Source organism: Neoarius graeffei, chromosome 20 (genome assembly GCF_027579695.1).
Source record: "Neoarius graeffei isolate fNeoGra1 chromosome 20, fNeoGra1.pri, whole genome shotgun sequence".
Taxonomy (NCBI): Eukaryota; Metazoa; Chordata; class Actinopteri; order Siluriformes; family Ariidae; genus Neoarius; species Neoarius graeffei.
In genome coordinates, this window is record NC_083588.1 from 8,610,173 (window position 1) to 8,622,522 (window position 12,350).

At 40.9% G+C, this 12,350-nt stretch overlaps 2 gene segments (V, D, J or C); both read right to left on the bottom strand.

Moving 5' to 3' along the window:
* Window positions 1–247: 247 nt before the first annotated feature.
* On the bottom strand, window positions 248–699 carry LOC132869157 (Ig heavy chain V region 914-like). The segment is given in 2 exon segments: window positions 248–564; window positions 654–699. Coding segments are annotated over 2 exon segments (363 nt in total).
* Window positions 700–6,707: 6,008 nt separating this feature from the next.
* On the bottom strand, window positions 6,708–11,453 carry LOC132869430 (Ig heavy chain V region PJ14-like). The segment is given in 4 exon segments: window positions 6,708–6,886; window positions 6,970–7,067; window positions 11,002–11,326; window positions 11,414–11,453. Coding segments are annotated over 4 exon segments (642 nt in total).
* Between the last annotated feature and the right edge of the window lie 897 nt (window positions 11,454–12,350).

The window sequence follows — 12,350 nt, forward strand, 5'->3', positions numbered from 1 at the left end:
TTTGAAATGACACAAACTATTAAAACTTCATTCCAGTGAAATTTATTGAAAACATGGGGAGGAGATTCATCTGATGGAGAATGTGTGGCTTTTAATGAAACAGAAACCTCTTTATTAAATACTATAATTTTCAATCAAATACTAAAGTATCAGTGAAACAGGATGGATAAGTTTTGTATCTTGTGGACATTCGGTTATACTGTACACTGTATGAGGTGTTTTTGTACAGGGATGTTGTTGCTTTGTCTCACTGTGGTCTTCGAGCGCAGTAATACACAGCTGTGTCTTCAGTCTGCATGTTCTGCCCTGTTAATGTTACTGTGCTGCTGGACGTGTCTCTGGAAACCTGAAACCGGCTTTTCAGTTTCTCACTGTAGTAAGTGTTACCACTACCACATACATATCCGATCCACTCCAGAGTTTTTCCTGCAGGTTGTCGGATGCAGCCTGTACAGTAGCTGCTATCAGTTACTGAATATCCAGACACTTTACAGGTCAGAGTCAGTGACTGACCAGGGGTTAATACTGTGGATCCGGTCTGGATCAGCTCAACACAGTGAACACCTGGGAAAGAAAAGTTATTTTAATGTTGGAAAAGCAAAAAGCTCTCAGGAAGAAAAAGTGTATTAAATGTCAAATGTAAAAACACTTACAGTGTACGGCTGCCAGCAGCAGCAGCAGGAGGGATGTAGAGATCATGGTGTGTGTTGAAGCAGAAGAAGTAAAAGCTCTTGGTCTTCACTGCCTAAATATATAACAGGGAAGGACATTTGCATGGAGACATTCCTTATCTTCAGGGAAATTTGATGGTTTCTTCGATATGAGAAAATCTCCCATCTCTCAAACATCTCTAATCTGTGAGTTTTAAAAATAATAATTTGGACCAAATATTTGAACAATTAAAAAAATGAAAACAGTTGTTCAGGGGTGAGCTTATGGACTATTACCTGTTTTCAGGTGAATTTATATGAAGCAATCACATAAGAATATCACCACATTTGGGAATGAATAAAACACAACAGTTATAGAGTGTGCAGTTCTAGAAAAATAATCAACGATGGGGGAAATTGAAAAAAAAAAAAACTCAAAGAAATCCATGATAAGATTCACTCTTTATTTAGAGATTTGCAAATGACTGCATTCCATTTTCTCTCAGCATTCATTCATTTCTTGATGTGAGGAATTATTCTGACACACTGTCCTCCCAAAGTACAAATCACACAAAAGGACAAACATCAGAGCCATAAATTTAGTGTTTGTTTGTGAAACTTTGTTTATCATGTTTGGTATTTGGAGGAAACATGGCATGAACCCAATAGAGAATTATACATTTGAAACACTGAGAAAATTAGAAATGATAATTGCAACTGTCTTTAAGTGTGTGTATTTGTTTTCCACACATCATTCTTATTCTGCCATCAGTGAGACCTCGTGATATAATTCAATACTCATCTTTAATATATTCAGTGTCAAGCGACTTATAGATGTTGCCTTGTTTCTGTTTGAGTGGAGGACAAACCTAATGTTAACACGAATAATTAAATGTCGTTCAATAAACTGAACTTTTTTTAACAAGTTCAAACCTTCTTGAAAAGCGTGCATGTGATATTCATGATGTAGAATGAAGAAATCTTCAACACTAATTAATATAAATATTGCTGCTCGGAAATGTTTCGCTGAAATGAACGAGGTTTTTGTTGTCAGAAATGTTTTGGGTAAATGAATTGAATCAGAAGAAGATAAAAAGTAAAAGTGTGACTGAGATGGTTTATTAGTTGCATTGAGAGGATGTCTCCAACACGTCTCAAAGATTTTGTCAGGGGAATCCACTATTCTGTGTCACTGTGTGCATTACGAGCGCAGTAATACACAGCTGTGTCTTCAGTCTGCAGATTCTGTCCTCGAATTGTTATTGTGTTAGTAGCAGTGTCTCTGGAGATGCTGAACTTAGTTTTCAGTTTCTCACTGTAATAGAGACTCCCACCACCACTGATGTGTCCAATCCACTCTAGAGTTTTTCCTGCAGGTTGTCGGATCCAATCTGTATAATAGCTTGTAATTGAGTATGAAACCTTGTAGTGGATGGAGAGACTCTGGCCTGGCTGGACTGTCATGGAAGCAGGCTGAGCAGGCCCGGCGCCATGGGGGGGCGAAAGGGGGCGTCGCCCCCTCGTGGCTACAGCTCCGCCCCCTCAACGGAGACTCAGATCACTTAATTGTTTTCTTATGAAAATATAATGTATTATAGACGTATTAATAATTTGCATTTTCAAATACAAAATATTAAGTGGTTGCGCATTGCACAAAAATACATTTCACATAAATCACTACTAAAACTGGCATGGTAGAACAAATCTGATTGGTTGTTATGATTCTTACGTTGCAATCGTAGAATTCAACGCTATTAAGGTAGGATTATTTCAAAAGGCCTGAATTTAATACTAACCCTGTTTTAGACATATGTATCAATCCTAACTACTGGGGACTAGTTATTGTGGGTGTATGTGTGAAATGCTGACACAGCCGCGCACACACAGACCTGTGATAAGGAAAAGGGTCGTGCGGGCAGGGGTTTTACATGTACACTTACAAGTGCACTGTCTCTGCAATATCCTGCAATATGCAGTCAGTTTACGGGAGTAGTCTTTCCCCTTCCGAATTAAACGAATTCAATCACAATATTGTGAATCATTTTCTTTCTTTGTCGGCTAAGTTTATCTCCATTTATGTTGGTGTATGTGTTCATATATGGTCCGCTTTGTGCGCAAATAGCGTAAGAATATGTGTCGTTGACGTCACCCCCCATGCAGCGGGGGTGAAAATTCATCACTTCAGAGTGTTTAGTCCCCTACACGCCTAAACTGGGATCGCGGATTAAGTGGTTAGCGTTGACTCGGTGCGAGTCAGGAAGGCTATTACTGGTGCGGCCGCGGGGTCTGTTGATTTTTTTAAATTATGATTTTGGCCGCCGAGCCAAGTACCTTAGACTTGCATTGACGTTTTGTTTTCATGCCACGGAGCTATTTGTATGTATTTTAAATGTAAAGGACTTGCCTGTAGGTTTGTGTGTGTTGTTTTATGTTTGGCATCTTTCCGGTTGTAACGCGTGTCTGTGAGAAAATTGGAGGGGAGGGTTAACAGGTGGGCACGGGAGTTGATAAAACTGCCCTGGTAATATGCCACATGATTTTCCCGGACTAAAGCAACCTTCGGGGCCATGGTTTTGTGGTTGGCGCAGTTAATTGTTTGAAACACGTTGTCAGACCGCCATCACTACTACACACTATATGAAAAAATATTTGCCCCCTTGCGATTTCTAATTGCCCCCTTAGTAAACTGTTCCTGGCACCGGGCCTGAGGCTGAGTCAGTTCCTCACCATGCATATCTGTGGAGGAAAACACATGGTGACATCTCCCACAATATACGCTGCACATTTATTGTTATTGTCGTCAATAAATTAATTTGATAAAGCACTCACAGGAAGCAGCTGCCAGCAGGAGCAGTAGAGATGGAGAGAACATGGTGTGTGTTGTTTGTACTGGGGTCTTCTCTGTTCTCCAAAGTTTAACAGAGACCATCACACCACATAAATAGAGCGATATCCAGCCCTGACGCTTATATTTGCTTATCTGATGATGATGGGAGGAGAACGGATTTCAAATTTATTTAAATTGAGGAGGAGATTCATCTTATGGAGAATGTGTGGCTTTTTAATAGAACAAATCTTTTCCATGATAGAAAGCTCTTTACCAACTTCCATTATTTACCAATCAGTAATAGAGGGAATTATACATATAGAGAAATTCACAACAAGGATTAGATACTAAACTTAGGGAGATGATTATTATTTGTGTTTCAGGACATAAATTCCCCTCCTGCCCACTTCTGCATTTATTTTTGTTTTGTAATATTTTCTCACAAACTCTGTTGGTTCTATTCGCCACAATATAAACACATTAGTTTTTTAACCATAGTGAGAGAGTATGGGACAACGGAAAACTCACTGCCCATACAAAAGTGCAGGTGTACAGAGCCTGTGTCATCATCACACTCCTGTATGGTAGTGAAACCTGGACACCATACTCATACCAAGAGCGGTGGCTAAACAGCTTCCACCTTCGCTGCCTGAGGCGTATACTGGGTATCACCTGAAGGGATAGGATCACCAACACAGCAGTCCTGGAGAGAGCGCAGCTTCCCAGCATGTACTCTCTTCTGAGGCAGCGACGTCTCCGCTGGCTGGGCCATGTCCGGCGGATGGACGATGGATGAATCCCGAAGGAGATCCTCTATGCAGAGCTGTCATCTGGCAAGAGACAAACTGGTCGCCCCCAGATTCGCTACAAGGACGTCTGTAAGCAAGACCTCAAGTGCTTCAACATCAGCCCTGTCACTTGGGAAAATGTAGCTCAGGACCGCCTTCAGTGGCAGCAGGCACTCCGTAGGGGGCTGCTAGAATATGAAACCACCCTGGCTTGTCACCAGGAAGCAAAGAGGACAAGGAGGAACCAACAACAGGACACCATCACACCACCAACATTAACGGAACCGATCTACGCATGTGATATCTGCAGCCGAGTCTGCCTCTCACGGATTGGTCTTCTCAGCCAAAGCAGATGCTGCACAAAAACCTAACTCCAGGCACAAGAAATCCATGGTCTTCTGAGACTGCGATGCCGATGAGTGACAAGAACAAGGATGAAGCAGAAAATATGTCACGCAGCATCACATGAGCTCCCAATACACTGCCATGTTCATGTTTCTGGTCTTTTGTGGCTCCCACAAGCTTCATATCTGACCACATGCTCCTGTGACTTTATTAGAGCTGATTCCCATCCTAATGCACACCTCAAGATTGTACTTTTCTGATAACTTTTTTTTTCAAAATCAAACTAATTCCAGTCACATTGTTGGACATCAGTTCTCTCTCAGTCATTTTAATCTCTGTCCTTTTAACCTCAACATGTTGGGCAGATGTTGTTGAAGTAGAGAAAGAGCGCCTCTCAGAGGACTTGAAGCAAAATGAAAAGCAAAATGTTCATGCATTTCTAATGTTGCTGCAGATCTCTCGAACCCCATTTCTGGAAAATTTGGGATATTTTCCAAAATGCAATAAAAACAAAAATCTGTGGTTCGTTAATGAATGTGAGTGTTTATTTAATTGACAAAAGTACAAAGAAAAGATTTTCAATAGTTTTACTGACCAACTTCATGATATTTTGTGAATATGAACAAAGTTAGAATTTGACGCCTGCAACACACTCAAACTAGTTGGGACAGAGGCAAAATAAGACTAAAATGTTGATACAATATTCAAGTCCCACTGTTTTGGAAGATTCCACAATTTGCAGGTATTGTATCTGACCAGGTGGGTGGAGCACAGAAGCACGGCAGGCTAGAACTGAGTTCACAAAAATTCTTATTCTTTAGCTTTTCAGCTTTCTACACTCTCCCAGCCACACACAAGTGTTCTGGTTGGGGAGAGAGCACCTTTTCTCTGTTCTCTCTCCTTTTAAAGGGCGCGGTCACTGGGGAAGACACACAAACACAGGTTAATTCCCAACAGGTGTAATGATTCCACCACTGACCTTCCCTGACTCCGCCCTCCATTCACAGACTGATGCTTGGCCACGCCCCCGCTGCCACAGCAGGTTAATTGGAGAGATGTAAAAATTCTACTTTTCTTCAAAGTCATGACAAAATGCTCTCACACTTTCTTACACATGATACACAAAAGCCCTATTTGCACGGGATAAGTATTACCTATGGACCTCTGGTAATTCGCAATTACCCCCGCACCTCTGTGTTATTGTGTGGCGCATTCGGACGGGATAAGCAAAAGTCTGTAATTCACTGAATTTACAGACATTGTGACCGGATGTGTCGTAAGTTCACAGCACCCTGTTTCGTCTTGTAGACAGGAGTTTCTGCTTATCTGGTTCAAATACAGGATAGGCCTACTACCACTTGTCCCTGAAATGCTGTTTCTCAAAATTTCGCCCGTATCCTCCATTATTCACTCCAGAAAAGTACAAGAGACATGCGTTTAATAATTACAAACACAGACATGCGCATTCACACGGGACTTGTATTACCACTGGACGTCTGTGTTTTGCCGAAACACAGTAGGTAATTCGCGGCGGAATTATTACTTAGCAAATTACGGACATGGCGCATTCGCACGGGACTAAGAACTCAGACATTCTCTGTAATTACCAGAGAATTACCAGAGGTCCACAGGTAATACTTATGCAAATAGGGCAAAACTCGAATTTGTTGGGGTGATTATTGTTATTTAATGATCTAACAGTAGAACAAGTTCTTGTCAGTGATGTGATAATAGCGTGTATAAATGTGCAGCAGTGTGAGAGATGTAGCACTGTGGTTTCAAATCTACGCCACAAACGAATAAAAAATTAACATGAAACTCCGTTGTAATTTGTGGGATTATTTATTTTTTAGTTTGCTATGGATGGACAAGTTTTGTATCTTGTGGTCATTCTGTTATACTGTACACTGTCTGAGGTGTTTTTGTACAGGGATGTTGTTGATTTGTCTCACTGTGTGGATAACGAGCGCAGTAATACACAGCTGTGTCTTCACTCTGCATGTTCTGTCCCTGTAAGGTCACAGTGTTACTGGGAGTGTCGTGAGAGATGACAAATTTGTCTTTCAGTGAATCTTTCTTGTAAATATCCCCATTATATTAAATAATATTGATCCATTCCAAAGGTTTTCCTGCAGGGTGTCGAATCCAAGCTGTTCCAAAGTGGCTGCTGCTATCAGTGATCGAAGCTCCAGACACTCTACAGGTGAGGGTTAAAGTCTCTCCTGGCTTTATCACCACTGAGTCTGGCTGGATGAGCTCAGTAGCACAGAACACATCTGTGAAAAGAGAAAAAGAAAAGGTTGACATGTTGAACTGAAAGGATCAGATGAACTCATAAAGCTTCGATCCAAACACTCACAGGGGGCGAGAGCCAGCAGCAGCAGTGGAGCTGAAGCAAACATGTTCGTGTTGAAGGAGGACGAATGAGAACCGCTTCCTCTCGAGATAAGCACGGTGCTAATATTACAAGAGGAGATGGAGATTTGCATAAACATGACAGAGGAGCTGTGTTGAGTGCAGCTCTGCAGATGTTCATCACAGTCACATCACATGTCTTGATTTAACATTAATTTAATGTGGGAAATAATTAATTTATGATTATTACTAGTAAGATTTTTTGTTGAAAATAATGGTTCATAAATAAATAAATAATGCAATTGTCCCTTCTTATATTGGTTGTCGTGAAAATTAAACTGAATTTTTGCCATAATACATCAAAATAATAATAATAATAATAATAATGAGAAAAACAAGCTTTTATATCATTATCAGCCCTGGTCAGAATGCACTCTTGAAAACAGCACGAAGACAGAGATCAGTCTCATGTGTATGAAGATCCTAGTTTCTGTTTTTTAATGTTTATGATGGCAATGTCAAATCTTGAAGTTTCATTTATTGATCCAGAAGAGCAGTACATCACTGAACCCCTCATTCTAATGGTGCTGGTTCTCAACTAATGAGTAACGTTATTTGTTGTCTTGTGGACTCCTGAACACAAATCATTCTGGTGTTGCTCAGAGCATGAATTTAAACAGCTAAATTTGTGAAATTATTTTGTCATTGTGCACTGAGTGAAGTGAACATACAGTTAGGTCTATAAATATTTGGACAGAGACAACATTTTTCTAATTTTGGTTCTGTACATTACCACAATGTATTTTGAACAAAACAATTCAGATGCAGTTGAAGTTCAGACTTTCAGCTTTAATTCAGTGGGTTGAACAAAATGATTGCATAAAAATGTGAGGAACTAAAGCATTTTTTAAACACAATCCCTTCATTTCAGGGGCTCAAAAGTAATTGGACAAATTAAATAATTGCAAATAAAATGTTCATTTCTAATACTTGGTTGAAAACCCTTTGTTGGCAATGACTGCCTGAAGTCTTGAACTCATAGACATCACCAGACGCTGTGTTTCCTCCTTTTTAGTGCTCTGCCAGGCCTTTACTGCAGCGGTTTTCAGTTGTTGTTTGTTTGTGGGCCTTTCTGTCTGAAGTTTAGTCTTTAACAAGTGAAATGCATGCTCAATTGGGTTGAGATCAGTGACTGACTTGGCCATTCAAGAATATTCCACTTCTTTGCTTTAATAAACTCCTGGGTTGCTTTGGCTTTATGTTTTGGGTCATTGTCCATCTGTATTATGAAATGCCGACCAATCAGTTTGGCTGCATTTGGCTGGATTTGAGCACGCAGTATGTCTCTGAATACCTCAGAATTCATCCGGCTGCTTCTGTCCTGTGTCACATCATCAATAAACACTAGTGACCCAGTGCCACTGGCAGCCATGCATGCCCAAGCCATCACACTGCCTCCGCCGTGTTTAACAGATGATGTGGTATGCTTTGGATCATGAGCTGTACCACGCCTTCACCATACTTTTTTCTTGCCATCATTCTGGTAAAGGTTGATCTTGCTTTCATCTGTCCAAAGAATGTTCTTCCAGAACTGTGCTGGATTTTTTAGATGTTTTTTAGCAAAGTCCAATCTAGCCTTTTTATTCTTGAGGCTTATGAGTGGCTTGCACTGTGCAGTGAACCCTCTATATTTACTTTCATGCAGTCTTCTCTTTATGGTAGATTTGGATATTGATACGCCGACCTCCTGGTGAGTGTTGTTCACTTGGTTGACTGTTGTGAAGGGGTTTCTCTTCACCATGGAAATTATTCTGCAATCATCCACCACTGTTGTCTTCTGTGGGCGTCCAGGTCTTTTTGCATTGATGAGTTCACCAGTGCTTTCTTTCTTTCTTTCTTTCTTTCTTTCTTTCTTTCTTTCTTTCTTTCTTTCTCAGGATGTACCAAACTGTAGATTTTGCCACTTCTAATATTGTAGCAATTTCTCGGATGTTTGTTTTCTGTTTTCGCAGCTTAAGGATGACTTGTTTCACATGCATGGAGAGCTCCTTTGACCGTATGTTTTCTTCACAGCAAAATTAGTTAGTTAGTTAGTTAGTTAGTTAGTTAGTTAGTTAGTTAGTTAGTTAGTTAGTTAGTTAGTTAAAACTTTATTTTTCGAGGGTGGCATAAAATATCACATGATAATATACATATGGCCCTCAAATCTTCCAAATGCAAGCACCACACCTCAAATCAATTCCAGGCCTTTTATCTGCTTAATTGAGAATGACATAACAAAGGAATTGCCCACACCTGCCCATGAAATAGCCTTTGAATCAATTGTCCAATTACTTTTGGTCCCTTTAAAAATGAGGTGGCACATGTTAAAGTGCCATTCCACCACTGGATGTATTCTTTGGCATAAAATACAATATATTTTATGAAAACATGACTAGACAGAGAAATCTTTTAGCTTCAAAATGATATCTCATCTCATTATCTCTAGCCGCTTTATCCTTCTACAGGGTAGCAGGCAAGCTGGAGCCTATCCCAGCTGACTACGGGCGAAAAGTGGGGTACACCCTGGACAAGTCGCCAGGTCATCACAGGGCTGACACATAGACACAGACAACCATTCACACTCACACCTACGGTCAATTTAGAGTCACCAGTTAACCTAACCTGCATGTCTTTGGACTGTGGGGGAAACCGGAGCACCCGGAGGAAACCCACGTGGACACGGGGAGAACATGCAAACTCCACACAGAAAGGCCCTCGCCAGCCCCGGGGCTCGAACCCAGGACCTTCTTGCTGTGAGGCGACAGCGCTAACCACTACACCACCGTGCCGCCTTCAAAATGATATATCAAACATAATTTTTTGACAACGACAAGTATATTAATTTTGCGACCAAAGTCACCTACCCTTTTAATTTCCGCGTGGTAGTGAAATGTGATGTCATCGGCAGGTTCCCCTTCTTGTGTACCACGTGTTGGTCTATTTTTAGACCAGGAAACCCCCAAAGTGAGAGAGTCATTTCTCCTCGTATATGGGGGCCAAAAAAATTGCGAAAAATTTTGAGTTAATCTTTCAGTTAGCTAGATTTATTGGTATTAGCTAGATTTATTGGTATTATTTTTATCGCGTTCTATCCGCCATTGCTGATAATATGTGCCACGTTACACGTCACGTGGTACACAAGAAGGGGAACCTGCTGATGACATCATGCGCGGAAATAAAAAGGGTAGGTGACTTTGGTCGCAAAATTAATATACTTGTCGTTGTCAAAAAATTATGTTTGATATATCATTTTGAAGCTAAAAGATTTCTCTATCTAGTGATACCATTTATATATGTTGTCAAAATATATTGTATTTTATGCCAAAGAATACATCCAATGGTGGAATGGCACTTTAAGGAGCTGAAACTCCTAAACCCTTCATCCAGTTTAAATGTGGATACCCTCAAATGAAAGCTGAAAGTCTGGACTTTATGTCCATGTCCATTATATAACTTGAATATGTTTCAGTAAACAAGTAAAAAAACAAAATTTGTGTCAGTGTCCAAATATATATGGACTTAACTGTACTTTCCAAGCAACAAGAGGCACAAATTCTGAACTCCATCACATCTGTAGACGAGGAGATTTACCTCCAACTGATCAGAGCAGTTTAAAGAACTGGAATATGATCATCATTAAAGCTGTTAAAGCCAAACTTTCAATGTCCAAAGACAGACATTATGTTCAAATCATAAACTGTGATATTCATATCACCTGGCCTTTGGAGAGTCTGAATGCTGCAGTCACACTTTACCTTCATTAACTATGGATTGGAATGGAATGGATTGACAGATTATTCATGATGGATTAACTGCATATCCAGCTCAGGACAAGAAATTATTTCATGTTGAGGCCAAAGATGAAATATGATGTTGATTTCCCTTTGTCTTTGAAATACAGAGGGGTCTGAGCCCTGCGAGCTCATTTATACCAGGCGTCCCTGGGGACAAGTGGACTGCAGGGAGATGAACATGAACAGGCATGTTTTTGTACAGGGCTGCAGGGAGTCTGTAGTGCTGTGTGTCTCTGGCACAGTAATACACAGCCGTGTCCTCGGTCTGAGAGTTTTGTCCTCTTAAATAAACTGTTCTGCTGGATGTGTCCTGGCTGAAACTGATCTTGCTCTTCACTGTATCTTTGAGATTCGTGCTACCACCACTACACAGATATCCCAGCCATTCAAGAGCTTTCCCAGCAGGTTGTCGTATCCAGGTAATACAATAGCTCGAATCTGAGGTCTTACAAGAGATGGAGAACGACTCTCCAGGTTTCACGAGCACAGAGGCTGACTGACTGAGCTCCACAGCACCAACACCACCTGAGAATAACAACAATAAAACATAATCAAATCATTTGCCCAACCAGGTATGAAATCTAAACTCATTCAGCCAACATGGAGACTTACAGAATGCAGCTGTGAGCAGCAGCAGCACTGATGAGAGCATCGTTGTTTGGGATAAAACTGAAGTGAATTAAACTCTTCAGCTGCTCTCCTCCTCACAAACACACTCACACTCACCAACCTCATATAAGAGACATCAGTGAAGGATTTGCATCAAATGCATCACATGACCTCGAAGACTTGGGTTTTAAAACTAAACACTTGCGTATCTCTGTGACCAACTGATTCAAGTTTCAAAGTGTTTCAAAGTGTTTATTGTCATATGCACAGTAAGGAACATGTCCTCTTGCACAATGAAATTCTTAGTTTGCCGTCCACCATGAGTGCCAAATTAGAACAATAAATAGGTGGAAGAAATTTTACAAAGTCAAGCCAATATAGTGCAAAATAAAAAGAAAAAAAAAAGGTATATTACAAAGTAAAGGTAATGAATTTACCTTTTTTTTTTCCTTATTTACCTCAGAGCCAGTCACTGAGGGTGGGGTGCAAACCAAGTGTGGACAGTTTATGGGTGAGTTTGTGGGGGATGACCCTGTTGAAGGCAGAGCTGTAGTCAACAAAGAGTCTTCTGATGTAGGAGTCTTTGTTTTCCAGGTGGGAGAGGGTATAACGGAGGGCAGCAGCAATGGCGTCTGAGGTGGACCTGTTGGGCCTGTAGGCATACTGCAGGGGGTCCGGTATACTGCTTTGAATGTGGGCCAGTACCACTCAATCAAATAATTTTGAGATGATTGGAGTGAGTGCTTTCGGCCTGTAATCATTCAGGCAGGTGCGTGGGCTCTTCTTGGGAAGAGCGACGATGGTTGTGGTCTTGAAGCAGGAGGGAACGGTGCTCTGGCTGAGGGAAAGGTTGAAGATAGCGGTGAAAACATCAGCCAGCTCATTGGCACATACTTTGAGGGACCGCCCAGGGATGTTGTCTGGTCCTGCTGCCTTCCTG